The sequence below is a fragment of the Mastacembelus armatus genome, chromosome 10 (assembly GCF_900324485.2).
Source record: "Mastacembelus armatus chromosome 10, fMasArm1.2, whole genome shotgun sequence".
NCBI lineage: Eukaryota > Metazoa > Chordata > Actinopteri > Synbranchiformes > Mastacembelidae > Mastacembelus > Mastacembelus armatus.
In genome coordinates, this window is record NC_046642.1 from 5,191,943 (window position 1) to 5,214,793 (window position 22,851).

At 39.3% G+C, this 22,851-nt stretch overlaps 1 protein-coding gene across 1 annotated transcript in view; it reads left to right on the forward strand.

The window, feature by feature from the left end:
- The first annotated feature begins 3,964 nt into the window (after positions 1-3,964).
- Positions 3,965-22,851, forward strand: part of pdgfc (platelet derived growth factor c) — a 35,399-nt gene continuing 16,512 nt past the window's right edge. Inside the window, exon 1 of the mRNA XM_026331279.1 lies at positions 3,965-4,767. Coding sequence (XP_026187064.1) covers positions 4,656-4,767 — 112 coding nt within the window. The 5' untranslated portion in view covers positions 3,965-4,655. The remainder of the gene's footprint in view (positions 4,768-22,851) is intronic.

Genomic DNA, 22,851 nt, shown 5'->3' on the forward strand with positions numbered 1-22,851 from the left:
AGCTGAGAAGAGTTATATGTGCTGTCACATCCTTATTCAAATGATATTAAAGCTTCTGACAGGGGTGGAGACACACTACTAAACATCATGGTTTTTTTACAGTGTGCTGCTAAGTAACTTTTGTTTGTTTTCAATTCAGAAGTGATGGGTCGTTCTTTTACTAACCCCAGGGAACCATTGTGCACTTCATAATTTTACATCACTGACAGGATAAATCACTTGGAAGAAGAAGAAGGACATGTCAAATGAGCTGCCAGAATGAATGATAATTTTAATGCAAAACGTGAAAGATGGAGCTAAAACAAAGGGCAGCCAACTGATGGGATGGGATATACATATACATGCCTGAGGTATTCACTAAGCACATCATCACTTGGGGCCATCTTCCCAATGTACTCATGGATCTTAGCTGTTTCATCCGGGATAGTGGCTCTGATGCTCACTAGTCCTCCACTTAGTGTACAGTGTCAGGATGCTGGATTTTGGGTGAAACCCTCCATGCATTGTGAGGAGCTTCGTTCTCTTGATGTCAATAGCCTCTACCTCCTCCTTTGGCCAGGTTATTATAGTGACTTCTCAGGACTTGCATTACTCTTTTTAGGTATTTGGCAGTTGCTCCTCCAGAAGCAGGTGCTTAGCTCCTCTGGTGGTAGGCATGGTCAAGCATGAGGAGGTCTTGCCTAAGGATCCCTACATGATATATACTTTGTAAATGCAATAGATTAGCATAGACATGTGCATGGAGTTCCAGGCTTGCAGATGTTCCCCCTCACACAATCCATCATTGCACAGAGCTGGGATCTAGTACAATACTGTATTTATGAAGTTTGGCAGTGCAGAAGATTTGACTTGTGGATCATGTGATAGATTGCCATAATGGAAACTGAGTCTTACCTGTCAGCAGATGTTTAGTAAGTACAGTAACCAAGATTATGATAGAGGCATCAAGCCAGTGAGATGCTCAGCACAACAGCTCCTTCCCAGTATTTTTGGATCTCTACTCTGGCACAACAGGGAAATTCTCAATCCATGAAGAGGTACTTTCCAAAATGAGATGTCCAACATTTTTGAAAGGTCACACTGAATAAAAGGCTGACAAGCTTTAGCTGAACCTTGTAGTAAACAGGTTTGCTTTGCTCCTTATTATTTCTACAACATAATAAAACCCATAAGTTCAAATCTGGTTCATTCCAGCTTGTACTATCACTCTGAAGACCTCTTATCTACAGAGTACAAACAGAGTCAGACAGCATCACAAAAGCAACATGTGATTTTAAATTGAGCTCAGTTTACGTTCTGCTGTGAAACACTGGATGAGGTGAGATGCTGTGAATAATTGCATTGGACAAGTGTATCAGTATCTAATGTTATTAATGGCAAAAGCACAAGAGAAACAGAAACCAGAGTCTGCTGGCCAACTCAAAAACTATATCCCAATGTAAAGTAACTACATAAACACAAATGTTTTACAGAGAGGTTCAAAAGAAAATGTATACATGTATTCACGTATATGAATGTCTTGATTTGTGGCTGCATTTAACATCCGCAAATAACACCTGTATTTTAATTTGAATAATACTTCAAAGTGCCAAAATGTATACGCTGTAGTTGTTACTTTTACTTAAACATGAATGATATTAATATTCCTCCAACAATGAATGTTTTTAGAGATCAAAATTAAATACGTGTTCACTACCTTCACTGAGAAGTGTTCATGGGGGCACCACCAGGGGGCTCTGGCTTCAAAGCCAAATGCAGCCAAGGGCAATTAATCACCATGATGCCACACTTTCCACACTTCCAACGGTCTCACATATAAATCTGTGGCCTCATATTGAAGAACACAGTACTCTTACCACACTCACAGTCTTGTACCTTCAGTGATAAGAAGTAGTAACAATGAAAGCAAATCTTTAATCTGTAATACATTCTGAGAAAATGTGAATCATTTGTTTCTGAAATTCTCTGCTGGGACATTTCCCACCTGCAAAGAAACCCCAGACAACACCTCACAAGACCACACAGCTGCTGCGGTTTTATCATATAAATGAAGTAACCTCCAAAGCCATTTTCTTCAAGGTGCAATAATAAGTTGTGATCTGCTTTTAGAAAACATGTTTGCTCCCTTGTTTTTCACTTCATTTCACCTGAAACAAAACTGATATTTCATGGTTCTGTGTGGAATACAGACAGATTGGAAGGGGGCATTTATTTGTCTGACAGTATGTGTTCTGAAAGGCAAGCAAGCCTTATGGGATTTAGCTGGAAGCTGCCGACGGTGAATTTTCTGTTGTATACATTTCCAACTCCAGTCTGCCAGAGGCTTTCTGGCTGGTATATCTCTGTATGCTAGCTGATGACCCAAAAGGTCTGTCTTGTTTCTAATTTCCTCTGTTTATTATATTTCTTTGTATCAAAGACTCCATGTTTCACAAGACCACCATGGCAGTGACAATCCAATGAGGACAACAAGACAAAATACCCAGCTTTTACAGACAAAACCTCAAGGAGTGAATGAGTGTGTGCGTGTCGTTGTGTGTGTTGTGTGTCCATGAAGCACAGAGGGATTCCACAATGTGAAGTGCTGACATCTGCTGCAGGCCCTTGCAGGGCTGGAATGTGATACTCTCCTTTACACAAAGGGCCTTGGGCCCTTGCAGAAGGCACAAGTAGACCTCTATATGCCCCACTCCACAGAGGCAAAACACATATGAAATGACTGCATCAATGCCCCCTGCTGTCTTTTCCCAGCCATTAACTTTGATTAAAACCACAAAACGCTTCCTTCATACCTTGATGCTGGAAAGATGGCTGCTCTGCACTCACTTGGAGGTGGTGGTTTCTCAGCTATGTGAGACTGGGGGTACATTTCTGCAGCATTGCATCATGTGTCTGGCTCAATAGGTTCAACATGTCTCCAGCTCTCCTTTGATTGTTGTGTCTGTGCTGCAGTAGACTTACCATACACTGAGGGGATACAGCAGTGGATGTTGCCAACAATAGGATGGGAGGAACCACATGAAACACAGTTGATGAGGTACAACAGTGTTCTGTGGAGAAAGGAAATTGGGAACAGGAGGGAGTATTGTTACAAGCGGTGTCTCTGCTTTGATATGACAAATTGAGAGGCCCTTAAACTTTTACTTCCAGAGAAACATTCAGACACAATGCATAACAGCATGTTAAAAAGATGTGTGTGGGTACACATTTACCTTTTATTCTCTATCTTAGAATGAACAGAGGCTTTAAACAAATGCTTCATGCTTAAAAGAAGCTTACTTAAGCAAAACTCCTTTGAATCATAAACCTTCTGATGTGAATATGCACTGTGGACTCCACTGCTGAACCATGGATATGGCATGAATTAAATGGACAATGATGCACTGGGCAAAAAATGTAGGTGGGACACACAGACTCAAAGGATCTTCCTTACAGGAGCCCAAACTATCTGGAAAAGTTGCTCAGTCCTACAAAATGTAAAATTTAATGTTGATTTTAAAAGACTAAAAATCATGATTCAAATCATACAAATATCATCTAATTATTATTTGAGGTGTTTTGTGTGGAACAATATCTATATATAGCACTTTCTTTAAACATTTCTTTAAAAAAGTGACAAATTCACCTGTACTGCTTTCAGCACTTGTGGTAAGAGTGTTCTGAAAAATAGCAGAATGAGACAAATAACTACATTAAAACTGAACTTCACAGATTTAAACTGAGCTGCAAACGACATGTTTAAGTGTTAAACTTATTTTTCTGAAACAAACATTACCTTGTATCAAGTCCATCATAGATCGTGCTGCGTTGCTTTATTCTGTGTTATATTGAGTTTCTGGCTCCTTAACTGGGAACATGTGAAACTGTTTGCAGTAAGTGGAACTGTATTTGCCAATTTGCAGTTGAAAGTGGTTGAACTTCATTGGACCAGGCAGCAACGGAATAGTTAACATCGTGGGGAGTTTCCTCGGCTGGGAAGTTGTACTTTATGTATAGCACCTGTTGTGCCGTCAGTTGGCAGTCTCCAAAAACCCAACCCCGGCCGGGCAGCGATATTTTATCTCAGTCTCCACAAAGTTATGACTCAAGACCTCGCCAGACAACGGAACTCTTCTCAGTGGTGCGAATGGTTTCTGGGTACAGACTGTATCAAGTTGCTCGACTCTCGCTGTCTCTGTGTGTATGAGCTTTTGCTGTAATGCGTAAAGATCTGCGAGGATTTATTCAGACGGTGTCATGAACGCAACAGTGGACGCGCGCTTTGGTCAAAATGCATTAGTGCGTTTCTTATAATCTGGTACATTATATGATATGCACCCATAAGGACGCTTTTACAACTAATTCCAGGATTATATGTACTTGAAACCAAACTTTGTCCAACTCAGTATCCAACATTCTGCAGAACCAACAGGTGCGTACTTGCATTGCGCAGCAGCGGCAGGGCTGGAGCTCGGGAGAGGATTTGTTCTGACTTAGGGAGTTAAAATTTCACTTTCTCCAGAAGGACCGATGATTAAGATTATGTGGATTCTACTCTCTACTGCTCTCCAAATGTGTCCAAAACAGCACTTGTGTCCTGTAAACGACGCGTGTGTGTGGTGATACAAACCATCCCGTCTACAGCGCTTTGTGATCGCCAACCACCACTCATCCAAATGATCCTTCCATTATTATTCCTTCTTGCAACGCTTCTCCAACAATATGGCTCGGAAGCTGAATCAAATCTCGCCAGCAAATTCCACCTTCCAAGTCTAAAGGAGCAAAACGGTGAGTTTTCAGTGTTTTGCTTCATACAGCAAAGTTGCACATCGCAAATGCTTGTTCTTATTTGGCATGAAGCCACTTTTTAAACTGCATATCTTTCTTAAGTTTATATTGCGATGAATGGGAGCGTTTCATTTAGTTCAAACAGCATAGGATAGGAAGTGCAAAGTTACCTTTTACCCCTAAAGTGTACCCGTGTATGTTTAAGGGGGGAAACCCTCTGAAATTCCAGGTCCCCCAGGGAGAAGTTTTCCCTGTGATCATAAAAAGGCTCCATTCATGCAGCTATAGTGCTCCAGGCAATGTAATTTGCTTATCCTCTGAACTGCACTGAGCTCCGCTAACAAATTCAGAACTCTAGTTTTATCAGTGTTTAATGTTAGGTTGAGGTAATTGTGTCTTTACCTTTAGTTGGATAAGTAAATAATAACCATCCAGTGATTTCTTGCCATCAGTGGCAATTTGGCAATTACATTCTTTGTTGTTGTAGGGGTTATGTGTGCACATGTAAGCATGTAGGTCGTTTTTCAAACTTAAGTACACTAATGTATTTTTCTCACTGAGAAACTGTGTCAGTTTATGTAGAGGGAGTTATGTATTTTCTCTCGTCCAACTGGAGTTTTGTTTCCCTTCTAGTCTTTTTAGCTTTATATGTCCTGCATATAAATCTAGAAGGAAGTTAAGAGCAACAATACCCAGCCAGGACATACTGATACTAGAAATGTTGGTCGTAAAGATGATTTGCTAAAACTTTAAATTCCTCCAGGATCAATAACGTGTCTATCTATCTCTGTCAAGTCCATTCATAATTGGCATGTGACCAATCAGTTGCATACAGGCTTATCAGTCAACTTTAGCTAATTCTACAATACAAGCTAAGCTACTGTCAGAGTAAGTGCAAAATATAATTGAAGATTGTATATACTTGAACATGTTGACAGAGATTTATACAGCAAAGTAAAGAGACAAGAGGATCTCAACAAGAACATTCAAAGTGCCAGCATGCCTTTGTCCTGCAGATATTACACTGGTCAAACGTCATTCATTATTCAGTCTTCTATAGCCAGTGGGTTTGACTGACCTTATGTAAGGACATGCAGCGCTGACTTCACTACAGTTGACTGTCAGGGTTAGGAAATCAGAGGTTCCTGTGGTGCTGTCCAGGTTTAATCAGGATGGCTGAGAAAAGAAAACAACAGGGAGGAGTGAGAGCAGGGAGAGGGATGAAGGATGTGGAGATTGGGGAAGTGTAGCGGGGGAGATGTTAAATTGTCAAAGGGCTCTTTAAAGCAGTGGCTGCAGGTTGGCGTAGTGAAAAGCTGGTCAGGTCGTCTGTAACGTTTGACTGGAGTGTCTGAGGGCTCATCGTTTTGTTGCACATGATTGCTGATGTGCTGAGAGACAATTCAATATCGATCTGAGGTAGAAGGGAGAGCCAGACCTGTCTGGCATGTTTAGTAGTGGTTGCATGGAGAGTTATGGCCCCAGTTGTATTAAACTTGGCAAGTGGCTGCTGATGACTCCAAAAGCTATTAGAGGGGGCTGTCTCCCATTGAGGGCCAGTGCTGTGCAGAGTAACCATCTGTCACAATAAATGATTTGGACACAAGTGTCAAAAAAGGCTAACAGAATGGACATGAACTCTCAAATGTAAATTGTGTGTACTGTGGTCATAAATAATGTGAGCATTTCCTTTCTCTTCCTCTGAGGTTTATGTTACAATAACATGCACAGCACATGTCATTTTCATGTGTTGGCCACATGGCTGAATTATTACTAAAAATCAAAGGTCCCCAAAATAAACTGTGTGGTTTCTAGAAATAGGATTATAAGAACATGCCATCCACCCACAGCCCTATCACTCTTTCTGTCTGTTTCTGTAAGTTATTGTTTGGTTGAGTGGACAAATTGTTTGACTGAGAATGTTATTTGTATTTCAAAATATCAACCTCATTTCCATCACATCATTAAAACTACATTTAAAGCTCATTTGCATTAGCAAACATGTTTTACAAGAGACAATCTCTGAGATTACAGTTTTCTGTTTATATTAAATGTTTCATGTTAGCATATTTAATTATAATTTCCCATCCATAATTCCTTCTGCTATTTGATCGTTTTGTGTACAGTAGGTAACTGAAAAAACTTAGCTTGGTCGGGGTTAGTACTGAAAGTCATTACTTCAATATTCAACCCTAAGTACAACATTTTCCTAACCTTAAGAAAGTGTTTTGTTTGCTTAAGCCTAACAGTATGTGTGATGCAGGACACTGAACACAGACTTTTTCAAGTCTTGAGCTTGTTAAGTGTTGCTTAGACAGAAGTGTTGCTTGTTCTGTCTAAGCAAATAGACCCAGGCATATCACCGTAAAGATTATTTGCCTTGTTTTTGAGCTTATTAACTAACAGCCTATAAAAGCTTGTTTCATTATGCTGAAATGGCCTTTGTTCATGCTACAGTGTTTACACTGTCTTTTCTATTTGGCTTTGATTTGCTGGCAGAGCTGCCAGTTGTATATCACTATACATCCAGCTGAAGATGTATCTCAGTCTTCCAGTCACAGGTCAACTTAGGGGGTACCTCTTCATATAACTTTGCGGTCTGTTTTCACTTTCCCCTAAAAGGCCATATTTTTACCCCCACTTAGCCCACCCATACACACAGGCCCATGTCTTATTTATAAAATCCAGCAGCAGATATTTGTAGAAGATCCAGAATACCTGCAGGGATATCCTCCCTGAACACCACTGGAGGAAGGTATGCAACATTGCAGACCTGCCAGTGATCACAGAGACTGCTGTTCCACTAAAGATTACGAGATTAGGGAGAGGTCCAGGGTTGTAAGGGTCACGGGCCCACAGGGAACATGTGCACTTTTCCATGAACACATAACGTGGTGGAGTGAAGATACAGAGGTGCATTATGCATTCATTACATTGTTAAGATGACAAAATATTTCCATGTATTGCTTATAGTTTTACAGAAATACCAGTGAAAAACATAAAGGAAAGTTGGTTGCAGTACACTTATAGAGTAGCAGACTGGGACGCATTAACTTGGTAAATCAGGGTTACATAAGTAAAAGTCCTGTTTAATTTTTACACAGATTATGTCATGTGACTGACAGGTGAAGCATTGCTAAGGCTTGTTTAGGCATGAAATTCTAATGAATGACTGAAGACCAGCAGTTCTGGGATAAAAATTCAAAGGTGAAAGCTTTAAAATCAAAATTAACTTCCCAAAACCATTTTGGTTTGATCACTGTTTAATCACAGCATTTGAAATTCTGTTATGGATGTGTTGCTACCTGCAAGCTAAAGCTGAATATTCACAATTTGTGCAGTTTTAAAGTTTTTAATTTTAATTTTTCAACAAATATTGTCTTATATGCTGCACACAGTTAAGCAACTTGCCTTCGCAGGGAGGAAGGTCTGTGTCTCCTAGAAAGGCTTTACCAACATCTCAGTCCAGAGTGGGAAACCCTGGATAACAGTGTCTGTGTTTTCCCTGTCAGCACTAGTTGAATGTGGAGTGCTGTATTTGGCAAGCAAAACATGCCACCTCCTGCCTGCTTCTTGTCATTTTGGGCAGGGAGAGCACGGTCCCCCACCTTCAACTCAAGCAGCCAAGAAGAACTGGGTCACAGGTTTAAGTTCTGCTCCAGAAGGGATGCTCTACACAGAAACCCCTGCTGAATCAATTTTGGTGAAGTTTATTTGCTTACAGACAGTGCCTTGACCAGTGATATTCTATTTTTGGTCCTGTTTAGGGGCAGCATGGTGGATGAGTGGTTAGCACTGTTGCCTCACAGCAAGAAGGTTGTGGGTTCGCATCCCAACCTTTCTGTGTGGAGTTTGCATGTTCTCCCTGTGCTTGTGTGGGTTTTCTCCAGGTACTCTGGTTTCCTCCCACAGTCCAAAAACATGTATGTCAGGTTGATTGGTGACTCTAAATTGCCCATAGGAGTGAGCGTGAGTGTGTGAGGTTGTTTGTCTCTATGTGGCCCTGTGATGGACTGGTGACCTGTCCAGGGTGGACCCCTGCCTTCCACCCGAGAGAGAGCTGGGATAGGCTCCAGCAGATCCCCGTGACCCTGAGCCAGGAAAAGCGGGTATAGAAGATATCTTTGATGTGGCAGTGTGTTTTTGGTCTTATCTGAGAGGGTTTTTTTTTTTTTTATCGGGTCAGTTTTTCTAGTGGTCTCATTGTCCTGCAATAACACTCCAAGTATTACCAGTTTGCAGATAAGGATTACCAGCAGGTTACACTATCAGTTTGGCTATATCATTTCAAATGTTTTACTTTGTCACTTTACAAATGCTTGTTATAAAAAGGCACTTTATTGCCACATTTTCTCACAAGCATTATAAACAGATATTTCATTTCTCCCTTATCTATAGAATGAAATTAATCAAAACAAGAAGCAACTTAGCTTCCTGAGTGGAAGGACCTAGTGAAAGTTATCAACAGCTTCTGCACAATGGCTCACGTAGCTGCAGTCTGACCAGCTGGCACAGAGCAAACCACCCCACATGAAGAACAATGCAAAAATCTAAAGGTGGATTCCCAAAGCAGAATAAAATGTTTAAACCTCTAAACAAGTCACTGTAAATAGTTTAAACATTAACACTGATTCTGACAAGCAGAGAAAGTGTCTCCCCACTGCAGCCTAAACATGAAGGGTGGAGTATGTCTGCCTAAGGTCAAGATTACTTGTCAGAGCAAATACCTGTCATTCACTGAGAGAGCATCGTTTCCTTGGCTCACTGTTTTCAACAGAGCTGATTGTTGTCCTAACCTGACTATTGATGCTCTGGGTCAGAACATGTCCACAGAGGAAGGAGCTGTAGTTGTTCTGAAGATCATGTAACATAACTACAAACTAAATTCATGTCCCTCTCATTCAGAAAGGCAACATTTTTACAGTACAGTCACCCCAACCCAGCCAATATACAGCCTACATAACATATCACTTAACACATCAACTTAATCTTCATCAAGGATTGCATCAGAATTTGAGTTACAATGATAATTTATGTGCACTTTGCACTGAAAACTGAGCATGTTCTGGCAAGCAAATGTATTTATCTCCTAGTCTACAGTATGCAATATAGAAACTATGAAAGTATGAAAAAAGGGAGCACTGAAAGATTGTTTGATCTACTGTAATTGCTGGAGAGAAAGATTGCCATTCTTGTTACTACAAAACCAATTCCCTCTAAAACAGAAGCCTCCATTGATAAAGCATTTGGATCAACCTGAGGCTGTGAGGTTTTGAAACTTTGCCAATGTAGTAACATTTTTATACAGACCTCAGTTGTCCTGTGAGTATCGGTTGTCTTATGGCAACTGGAATTCCAGCTGAACTAAAAATCTTGGCAGTGAGATAAGTTGACCTTGGCTACTGTCTCTGGAGGGCATGTCTTCATAGCTTGGCAGATGTCATCACCTCCTATCAGGGAAGGTATTTCAAAGTGTCCTGTAATGACTCCACTCATCAGTTTACTGGGCTTTGTGGGCATCACTTTGCAGTTGACTGACAGGGAGCTTAACCCAGGACAAGTGTGGGACAGTCCTACTGATGCATCTTATGGAAGAATAACAATTGGTAGCATATCTTATTGGCTGCACATTGGTCAGTATTTGTGTTCCAAATAACTTTTAAATGATGATAATTAATAACACCACAATTAATGAATGACACCTCCAATAATCAAACATCTTAATAGCCAAATTCCTTCATTCTGGAGCAGCATTATGGCTCTTTGTGCTACAAAACAAAAACATTTAATATGTTGATCATTGTAACAATTAAATGGCCCAAACCTATCTCAGCCTGTTTTGTGAGCACTATTTCCTATTAAATGTTACGTTTATGTTGCATTTAATGAATATGTTTGTCCCAGAATACCACAGAAACACTGTAGACAATGTGAACATGTTGCTTGATAGCAAGAACCACACTGCCACAGAGGTCACGATGTGCAGATACAGCACTGTGGCAAAAACAAATTCAATTTGTTTCATTTTACTATATCTCCCTTCCTCTTCATTATAAAGGCTTCCTCATGTGTGAAACTGAGATGCTAAATACATGCAATGCAGCAGAGACATTTCATGGTTATCAAGCACCATCATTAAGCATGCTAATTTTAGAAAGGAGCAATGAGAGTTGCTGATGCATGGACAGTGGATGTTCACCGCAGATATGATGACATGAATCTCTAGCTTCAGCAGTTAAAATGAGAGCAAAATGAAACTCTGACTATAGTTACAGCCTGTTACCAACTTCTAACCATGGAAATGAAAACACTTACAGACAAACTGAGTGGACTGAATGATCTTTGGTTCAGGACTATATGAGCACCTCAATGAGCTAAATCAATAATAGAAGAAATGCCAAAACACATTTAAAACAACTTTATTATATACAGTTGTTGAATGGACCTACAGTGTACTACTGCAAAGGTTTGTGCTTAATTAAACCTTAACACACAAATGATTTGCAAGGTAGTCTAAATGTTCTTGCTTAGTTCATTCATACATACAGTATGTTTATATACTATTTTTATTTTCCAACCTATGAGGTCATAGGATAAGGTCATGTGTTTGAAAAACTAAGAGTCAAAGTTCAAACTCTATAAATTAGTTATTATAGGTTTATTGTTGACTTAACCTTTTAACTCACCTATAGGCCAACTAGTAGACTCCATACTATATTAAGTGAGAGATGCTACTGGGGCTGCTTAAGTGATATATGTCTTACCCGGAAGTGTCTTTTGTCCCCATGTATTGCTCATGTGGTATGCAGCACCACTCAAATATTTATCCCTCCCAAGCTTATATGGAGACATTTTTCTTTCTTTCAGTTTCCATTACCTAAAATACTTACAATACTGATGTACAAGTTGTGCATGCTCATGGAAATCAAACCACCACTGTGTCTTCTTTATGTGCCATCAGAGGAGAGTGAGAACAGACCCCGGAGCTATTAAATGGTGATGTGAAATATCCCAGTTCTAATGCATTATGGGGAGGGGGGAATAAAAACACACCTGTCCCAGTAATCATCTGTACAGCGCCGTCCCGTGATGGCTGGATTATGTCACCTAGCACATAGTGAAATGTGATATATGACACTGTGCCAGTGGCATACAGAGACGGTGACCCAATCGCACATACTATTTTGAGAATGTATGGCTTTTCCCAAAGCACAAATAGGTTTTTGGTGCAGACTGGATACGCTCTGCCATGGCATGCTTACACTTGGATCCTCATGGGAGAGTATCCATTTCTGTGGGCCAAATGGAATGAAATGGCATATTAGCTATTAGGTCTTATGACTGACGGGAATGATTTCACCAACTGTGTGTTTGTGTGTAGCTCTCTGCATGCTGAATAGCAATATCCATTTAATAAAATGTCAAACTGTGAAACGTGTAATATTACTTCTTACTCAAACCAGCTCTTCTGTAATACAGGTTTGTTCACTGGACAGTGTTTTGACATGGAGCTATAGCTTTATGCATAGTCGCTCTGGTAGCTTCTACTGACTTTTACTGGGCTATAGCACACAATAAAAAAGGACAGCTAAGACCAAAGGCAAATACAAGGTGTAGTTTGAGACACATTCAGTTTTCTAAATTAGCAGAAATAATATAATATCCTGACTGTTTCTTGGCCTTTTTGTTAGTTGTGGAAATTTGGGATGAATGTGATACAACACAATGTGTAATCTGTAGCTTTGTTGCAGCAGGAGGAGCTGCTGTCTTTGCACAATGTAAAAAATAACTTGGCAACATTGACTGACTTACTGGAAGTGCGTGCTATATTCATTCAACAACTCTATGTGTAAACATGCCAATTCTTCCAGTAAGTCAGTTAGAGATCCCCAGTCATTTTTCACATTTGATTCTCTTATTATTTGGTCATGGAAGTGCTGAAGTAGTGACACCCTTTCTACAAGTGCTTTTGCTGGGTGTCAGTGTGTGTGTTAAATGCTTGTAAAAGAATCATACTTGATAATTAAAGGGAAACTGATGCTGGTTGTGGTTAGGTGTTTGGTGCAGAGAGGAAACAACTTGCTACCCAGATGTTAGGCACACGGTAGTTTAGATGAGACATACAACAGATGACAAACTCAGTCAAGTGGTGAAAATGCAGGCAAGTTTAAAAACGATCAGGAATTAAACACAGCGACTAAAGTAGATGGTGTAATCAGAGGATGTCAAACAAGCTGAGAACTGGAATTGATGTGATATTTGTATATTGGTTGATTTTTTTTCCCCAGCCCACCACAAACCATATAATCAATAATATTTAGCCTAGTAATCTTTTAGGAGGAGGTTTGGCATGCTATAATTTAGGTAGGATACATTTTGCCTATACCTTTCACAAAATAATAATAATAAATGGAGAATTTTACTCCTGCAGGGTTTGGCTAGCTGATAGGAATTTCTCAGAGCAGAAATTTTGACTTGTCATAGCAGGAAAAGCTCCTAAATTATGGCCCTACTCAATTTAGGTGTGCACAGTGCTTAGCAAACTGCGGCTGATTTGTCCAGCTCTGTCTCTACAGTGTCATCTACAGATGCTCAAATATAAAAAAAGTGAAAGAAAATGCTTAACTGGTGATCGACATGCAATAACTGCTCAGATTAAATTAATAACATACAGAGATATGACAGTGCCACTTTGATGTGATATAAAATGGATTGGCTAGAATTTGAAACATGTTTGAACTGTTTTACACTCCACATATCACTCCAAGACTTTTCTCACTCCCACTTTTTCTTCACAGGGAAGATTGTGTCATAACAGTTTGAAGGACACCTTCTGAATGACTAATGTTGAGCAAAAGAGAGATTCTGAAAGAAGTGTATGATGGGTTATTAACCAGGTAGTGGAAAAGGTGTTAAGCCCCCTCCTCTTCCCTCCACATCTTACATCTGTTCAGCTACCTCTAATTAGGACTTTTACAGCCGACAGCATTAAAATAGCCCCGAACCATGCCAGCTAATGAGACATCATTGACAAGGCAGATCTTTCATGCACTACTTCGTTTGTCAAAATCTATTTTTCATTTTCTGCCTTGACAGCCAAAGTTTGTTCAACACTTTGTCTTCCTTCACATCTGTTGACCGCCCTTAGGTGCGATTTAATACAGGTGATTACGTTCTACCATCTAAAGCCTGTGGAGAAGGATTTTCTCAGGCAGATCATTGTCATGTTTGCATGCTTACTGGACATGAGACTTTTTTCACCACACTGTTGTTGTCATCATTTCTATTGTGTTGAACAGAGTCCATTCATCACTTAGCTCTTACAAAGCATTTTGGTTTAACAAATACAGATTAGGTCAGAAACTTCATGATAATATGAATTAACGTGATAGATAAATTTATTCTTAATGGTGTAATATAAAGTAGCTTTACTGATCGTTTATCCAACAATTTGCTAATCAGCAAAATGTGAAGATTTGTTTGAAAGAATCTGCAGTTCCTCATATACATGCTAACTGCTGGTTGCTGCGTGGGTCACAGACAGTAATTGCTTAGTTCGGGAAATGAATTGTGAAGTTTTAGCTAGAAGTATTTACCCAGATAACCACTTTGTACAAGCACTGGAGGAAAAAGCATCTGTTTTGTAACCACTTGTTTCACGAGGTAATTACACGGCTATTGTTCCTTAAATGCAGCTTCATGAATATTTATTGTTTCCAATGCTAAAATAAGGCTTTTAGCAACTGGCTGTGTACTTCCATTTCTTGTTTATATTTCCGTGATAAAGACTGCATCAAACAGCAGGATTATGCTTAGAGGCAAATGGACACAGATGATTGAGAGGCTTTTTTATGAGCAGTTTGAGAAAGTCAGAGAGGAGTGCTGGGAGGCCTTTTGTCAAACAGTAGGCAGTCTGAGGCTCAATGACCTGTGTAGACTATTAGAAATACTTAGAAAATGGTGCTGAGTGCTTAGCGTCTTCATTTATTTGATCTTTCTCAAACAATCATCCAAACAAGCAAACAGACATGAAACCATCGCTGTCCCCTGACAATATTAGTCATGGTGTAGATACCAAAGTGGCTGAAGGTCAAAATGGTGCACAAACAGACTTAATAAAGTTCACACTGTGCGATTAAGAACTAATGGTTTGATATGATGCAAAAACATGAAGACACAGCTGATTAAATAATATACCACCAATTTTACCAGATGTGAGTAAATCATAATCACATTTCTTTTTCAATCACAGCTACAGGTTTTTAATTAAGTTGTTGGAAGCATATCTATGGAGCTGTCTTGTTCGCATACCATTAACCTGCCTAGACAGCCAATGATTGGGCCTCATGTCCAGCTAAAGTCAATGGAAAGGTCAATGAATCCACAGCTTCAATTGCTGTTCAAATTGTGGAATTAAATTTTTTGCTGGCATGATGACTGTTTGAAATAAATAATATTCCCCAGCTATTAAGGACTAACTTTTTCAACTACTATACTTTTCCTCATACTGTCATTTATGATATTGTGATAGTGTTTCTGATTTCAAGCTAATGTTTCAAGTGTGGCTTTAGATTTTTCTAAGTCACAGAAAGTCAAAGCAACCAGCTTGATGTGTTATTTTTTATGACCTCATATTGTTCACATTTGACAGCACTGCACAGCTCAGTAAAAGTCAAAGGGAAAGAGAGAGCTAGTCATAGGTTTGCTTTCCAAAACTGCTTAAACTATGCCTCAGTTTATTTCTTTAAATAGTGCCGCCACACTGATTGAAATACAAATCCTTTGGAAACCTTTGAATGAATAGATCCATAGACAGTTGCTCTGCAAGCAACAATTACACAGTAATTTACTTCCCTGTTATTGGAATTAAGATGCAGACACAAAGTCACTGCCCTCACCTACAGACATTTCCTCTCAGAAACATGAATTTTCCCATTTTCTAATCCTCAAATTGCTACTCATGTCAACTCTGAAGATCCAGATACAAACTTGTTTGGTTTAGCAAAGCCAGCCCAGCAATTTGGTAAGCTGTGGTGAATCAAAAATACTGTTCCCTGGAGTTTTGAGGACAGGCACTAATGGTGGAAAGCACTGGATTGGATGGGTGGGTGGGTGGGTGGGTGGTAGTAACCAAAGAGCTCTTGGTGGCAAGCTTTAGACCAGGCAGGGGATCATCACTTTCAATCCTGTGAGAATTAGTGAATTAGCCATGCACCTTACCTCTTTCACCAAACTGCCATGACATTTATTTTGACCAAAGCAAGAAACCATGGCTGCAGTGGGTGGCAACAGGCACATTCACTGTGTGAGTTAAAGCAAAATGTTACAGGAAAAGAGCAGTTGTGCACAGCAAACCCTCCCTTGGTAAACAGAGGTTGAAAGGAGTACACTTTCATTACCCTGGGTTCTGCACTGCAGCTCCTCTTCTCTATACAGCTGAGCCAAAAGGTTATGAAGGCTTGGTGTGATGGCAGTAATTAGAGATACAGCGCAGCTCACTTAAAGAAATTGATCTGTATCTGGAAGCAGAGCCAGAGGCCAGACATTTCTATTCTTAAACTGCCACAATTAAAATGCTGTCCTCTTGTCTGATGCGTTGATGAATCATTCAGTTTTTTAGCCAAAAATCTCATTAGACCCATGAAGGATTTACTCAGCTTTGCTTGTGTTGCTCCAGGCTTTCCAGAAGGTTTTGTTTGCTCTGGAAATTGTATGATTTTTTGGAATTCCAGACAGTTGCTGTGTTTAGATCACCATTACTTAGTGGCACCAATGCTTATAGATTTTAAAAGCCAAGATATTTAGTACAGTGAGCGCAGGGAGGTCTATGTTACTTGGATTTTCTGGATCTACTGTAAGATTAAAGTATTGGAACAAAGGGGAAAAAAATAAATGAAGACAAACTCACTCTGTGTGTGAGTCAGTTTTCCAAATTGCAACTTAAGCTTTACTGAGATTCTAGAGCAGATATGTGTGGTCCTAGATCAACTCAGAAATTCTTGTTAAAAATATTACTGACCTCTTCTAACCAGTTCCCTGCAGATTTTGAGTGTTTCTGTCAGTGAGACTGTCCCTTAAAAACCAGTCTGTATGTTGAGCCTGGTTCTGCTGGAGGATTTTTCCTTCCGTCAAAGGGAATTTTTCCTCTCCATTGTCACCATGTGCTTGCTCATAAGGGATTTGTTGGGTTTTTTTGTAAAGTGCCTTGAGTTGATTGTATTGTGATTTGGTGCTATACAAATAAAATTGAATTGTTTGTGCCAGCAGCATAATAATGAAGTGACATTTCCATCATTGTTATATGTATTTATGCAGTTTACACTGACAACAGAAATCTGGTGAGAACATGACTGCAGTTGTCCTGTGGCTCGTATCCTCAGGTAGGGACAATATATGTACTGATGGAGGACTAGTTGGTTCGAGCCAGGAGCTTCTGAGTGGATTGTGATCAGGTATGTTCACTGCAAATCCTGGATCTTTGATCAGTCTTAATCGCAATGTCTGGAGCTGGTATGGCAAAGCTGTCTTCCAATCTGGCCCGCCACAGAACAGACTGTAATTTTCTCCAAGCATCCAGCTGTCCAGCTCACAGATGTGACTACAAAGCAGCCTGGAGCTGCTGTCCACAGCTGTGGAGAGAAGTTTAAAAAAGATGTGGTTCATCTGTCAACGCCTGGTTTCCTGCCAGAGGGGGAGGTTAGGCCTGTCTTCCAGTGTTTTTGAGAAACATCTCACAGGACATTTTACTTTCTTTTTTAGGTGCTAAACTATCAGTCCATCCACTTAATAACTACAATAATAATGAATCTGAGTTTGACAGATGATAAGGAAATTGAGGTTGTTATAAGGTTATTATTTAAGGAGAGAAACACAGACTTAAACACTTCTACATGTTTCTTCATTGTGTGAACCTACAGTCAAATAAAACGAAATACTGTATTGCTGCATACTGTATAAGGTTGTTGTGCTTTCTTGACGTCCTGGGCAACTGATCTTTTCTTGCTGGTTATGTGTCTGTGTCTGTGTTGGTAATGTTGACATCAAATGTTAGTTAAGATCAGCAGTAGTGGGACAGCTTCATTCTTTAATTTGATATTTCAATTAGTACCACATGTTTCATTAAGTAGTATGTCTTTATCCACTGATCCCAAACACATCACTGTCAATTTTAGCCAAACATTAGCCTCTTGAGGTAGATAATATAGACTGCCAAACTAAAAATGGCATCCTTAAATAAGAAAAGCAGTACATCTGCAGATAATTGTGTGCACTTTATTTCATAAATGAAAATCAGGTGGGTTCATTCTTCATTTTATGACTGATTTTTGTGCTGATATCATGTCTAAATCTGGGCTCAGGGGCTCAGACACAGACTTCCAGAGGGTCAATGCAAATAGATGAGTGTAGTGAAAGGACTGACACTCAATATTGCTTTTTCCGGATGCCAAACACAAGTGTGGGCACTAATTAGAGGCTCTGAGAAATCATTTGGGGGCAGGGAACCATCGCAACCTGAGGAGAAGCTGTTGTGTGGTGACAAGTTTCAATCGCTGTGTTGGACGGAGCCAAGGCCTGAAGGTTTGACAGGGTTTAGTTTAGCTTTGGTGTGTCTGCTTCTCACAAAACTTCACATGTGCTTGCACACTACCTTCACCACCATTAACAGTCTGCAGCTGTGGTTTCTGAAAACCTTATCACAATTTGTAATCATTTCTCAGATAACACTTTGTGCATTGCATTAAGGATATGTTTCATAGCGGTTATGGAAGTTAAACCCTTCAGGGGAGTAAGGGCTTCTCATGTTAAACAACACAGGCTATTTTTATGGGAGAATTAATTGGATCTTCATTTGCACTACAGTTATTTTTTTCAGGATCTTTGAGCTAAGTTTAAGTTTGTTCTTAAAAAACTGCAGACCTGGGACTGTAGTCCACCAAACAGGAGAGCTCTGAGCTGGAACAGTGCTCTCTCTCACACACTACATTTTGTTTCAATGCATTTAACAATATTTTGTAACCTTTAGCATATGCTGTTTGAGTAGCTAATATTAACTTTGTGTATTTTACCATTGTGCATAAACCAAACTCCATAGTTTTCATTTTCCAAAATGTTCTTTTAGCTATGTTATAAACTATGAAGTAAATAAATGTGAAATTCCTTTTTAAAATTCCTTATTACTGATGTGTCTCAGGAAAACATATACCCACTGTGGACTTTCTGTGTGATCACTGTAGATAGAATGTGACACACAAACTAGTAGTAGCAGTATCAGGTTGGGCCATCTGATATGATCTGCTTGCTTCTGCAGCAGGTGTCAACAGATGAGGTGACCTCTGGGTGCAGCATGAAAACTTAAAAGGTTGTCGCGGGTCATAATTGTCCACCTGTTGATGATAGGCCTTGAAGTTTCAGAGGTTTTAAAGTGAAATAGGAGAAGGAGCTGTGCTCTGATGAACAAGTGATAGCCAGTGCAATGTTGTGCATTTTTTCCTCTTTTTGTTGGCATGAAAACATTAAGATAAAACAGGTTGTCTGATGGCTCTGCTTGCAGTTGTGGATGCCAGTACAGAAAGCATTGGTGAGCCACCTTGAGGACTGGGGCGTAACTACATTTGCATGCTCTGCTTTTCTAATAGTTGTTTTGCTATAGCTTTTACGTTTGGCATCACATCAAACACCAGAAAATGAGGTAAAAACAGATATACTGATTAAAATGTCTTAATAAAAGTACGCAGAATAAAGATTGTAGACATTAGTTTGCTGGCCACGGATGAATTGCTAATGACATCCGTTCAAGCAGTCTTATTATTACATTATGTTACTCTCATTTATGAAATAAAGTAATGGCTGACACTTTACAGTGTGTCGTAGAATAGGTGAGAGTGGTAGAGTGGTTTGTTGTTTTGCTCAGGGGCACTTCAGCAGGTCAGGCAGCATTTGCTTTTCTTGATAGACAAAATAATCAATATTTTTCACGACATTATTGCCATGGGTGGTCTCTAATCGCTGGACCTGTCCTGATAAGCAAGATCAGGCAGCTTTACTCATACTGCCAATCAAGACTTACTGGATTTTATTTTTACATTCAAACAAGGTCACATTAGCAGAATGCAGAAGATGTCCACACACATTAAATGTATACATCAAACACAGTACATTAGATATTGATAAGGATGACTTTAGGTCTTTAGGTGTTGATATATAATAATATAATTTGGCATGCATGTAATTAGCAATCAATAGATTGCTAAGAATTTTGAGTTTTGGTCAGTCCACTGTATTATCAACTCATGTTATTGTTTCATCATATTTCAGCCAGTCAATTTTGATGTCAAACCTATTGTGATTCCTTTCCAACCCAACACACGGGAGCATATGCCTGAAGGATTCAATTGCTATAGAAGAGTCCAACACAGCCAAATTATTTTTTAATGGTATGAAAGATTCCCATGGCGTGGTTTACCCTCCATTTTTGCCTGACTGACTGTAAACCCAAAAGCAATAAATATCCTAAGCAGGGTCGGGAATTTACTGCACATGTAGTAACCACTGCACCAATGTAATAAGCAACAGATGTTAGAGTGATAGTGTCGGGCTTGAAATGCATGGATTCAAGAAAGGGAATTCTTTGTTGAGTACAGTTTCATCACCTGACGAAAACTGTTTTGACTCTGTTGCTTAGGGAATTGCATTCATTTTGATCAGCAGGTAACAGGCTGGAATTAAACACAATTTGGATTTAGTGTCACAGAGACTTTAGCTGTCGATTACCAGACAGGAAATAGCTGTCGTGGATGGTTATCCTTGATGCACGAGGCTTCTGGGAGAACACGGTGTGGTACGAGGCCAATCTTTAGCCCATAATGTGTGAAAAATAATAACTTAGCCAACTTACTGAGAAAATACAATCACTTTAATCTGTACTAACCTGAGTATTTATGTGGAAATTCATACTTTTTTTTCATTTGTCTTAAATTGAAGTCAGAACAAATCAAAGTGAAAATAATGGCTGTCCCTCTGACCTCATATGTGAAGCAGTCAGATATATTTATGGATCAGTAGTGGTAGGTCCTAAATGTTCCTTATTTTCCAGAAGAAAGTTGAAAGTCTACTATAAGTTGTGTCTACTATATCATGGAGTATTACTACCAGATACTGCAATGTTAACAACACTGTATCATGTGAAGAAAGATTAATTTAGTAAGTCTAACAGAAGCCAGAGTGAATTGATTTTATTCCTCTCTGTTCACATTTTACAAAAAATGCAGCAGTCTGGACAGAGGGGCTGCTCTCATTAGTCAGTCTTTGCTTGAAGGCCTCTAATATTTATTAATGCATGTGGAAATGTGTGCATGTGTCTGTGTGTGCGTGTGTGTGTGTTTGTGCATGGGCTTTTTCAACGTGTGTGAGGAGATGTGGATTTGATTGTGTGTACATTTGCTCTAGTACTGTATCCACTATATCATGTGATTCTGCACATTACGTATATTACTCTTTTAATGTCGTTCATTTTTTATTATAACCATTAGCAGAAGTAATAGTAGTTGTAATAGCTATTCATTGGTTGTGTACACTAAGGTAATAGTGTGCACATATCCATGGCTCTCTGCGTTCATGCTCCGGTTTTGTTTTGGCAGGGGAAAGGTTAATGTTTAACAGCATGAATGGTTCACCCACTAACGTGTGAACAAAGCACAATGACTGCACTGTATAGGCTCCTATTTATTCAGAGTCACTTCCTCTCTTAATAGTCGGCTCCACTTTCCTCACAGAGGAAAAAAGTAGGTCACGGAAAAGTCATGTTTGAGGTAATTCACTCTAGAGGCCTGCTTCTCTGATCATTAGATGACATTGGTTAACCCCGAGAGTGAGGTCATTTTCAAGTCAAAGTTACACCCTGAATCCGGCCCAAATGGCATATCCGTGCATTTTAGTACATGAAGGGTAAATCAGAGTGAGAAGAAACATGAAAAGACACTATTGTTTATAAAAAAATATAAAGAAAAGCTTCAGGAATAAAGGAAGGAGACTGGTTTTTGACCTTGTGGGTTCTGCTTTAATGAAATATTGGTTTTCAGTTTATGTACTCTGATGGGACACACTCTTGAGGAGTTTCTGCTTTGATGCCAGTGAACAAAGGAATTTCAGTAAAGAATCGCTCAGTCAGTTTTTGAGCTTCATGTGTAAAGATATCAACCAAATAGGAATGCAAACATATCATTCCTCGACCTACTGCAATTACTTTTGATAAATGTGGAAGTCATGAGCAGGATGTTTGCAGATTTTATCATCAGGACCTAATACTTTTTACTTCTTTCTCTGTAACATCAAGCTCCATTTTCCCTTTCGGAATTTACCTTTAATCACAGTTATAAATGTCAATCAACAATTAACAGATTTGCCAGAGTCCTACAAAGAGATATGTTTATATAACCCTGCAATTAGATATTTGGTTTTTTTTGTCCCTTCTGTTAATACCGTATTACACATGAAATACAGAACATCTGGAGATATATATTAAGGAATCACATTTTCTTTCACATTATTCATTATGTAGTTTACGAGCCTGTATGTTAGAGCCCACAGTAATGGGGATGTAATTAAAAACATGTCATTGTGATGGAGGGTCAAGCTTTAATAGTGTGAAAGCTTGCGGCTTGTTTCCTGAGCCAGCAAATGGATATAAAAACAGTCAATCAAATCTTGTATGTTGTAGCTTCTTGCACCACAGATTAAAAGAGCAATCGGCCATTAAGTCATTTCTGCAAAGCCATCAAAGAAATGCTGACTGCAAGAACAAAATGCTATAGATAGATTTCCTTGAATAGTATCACACTATTGTCAGTTCCAAATAAAGGTGCAGTCCTGAACCACACATATTGCTTTAGGTTTTTTACAGATAATTTTACAGATGTTACAGATAAAGAGTTTTTTTCTCTCTGTAAGGAGTGCATGTCTGATTTTGCCGGGAGAATGTGACTGTTATTTGGTAAGTCAGTTTTACTCTTCAGGCCAAACTCTTCACACAGTTATGAAAGCGCTTGTTCATTGAGGAGTCATGCCTGGGCTTTGTTATTCTTTGCA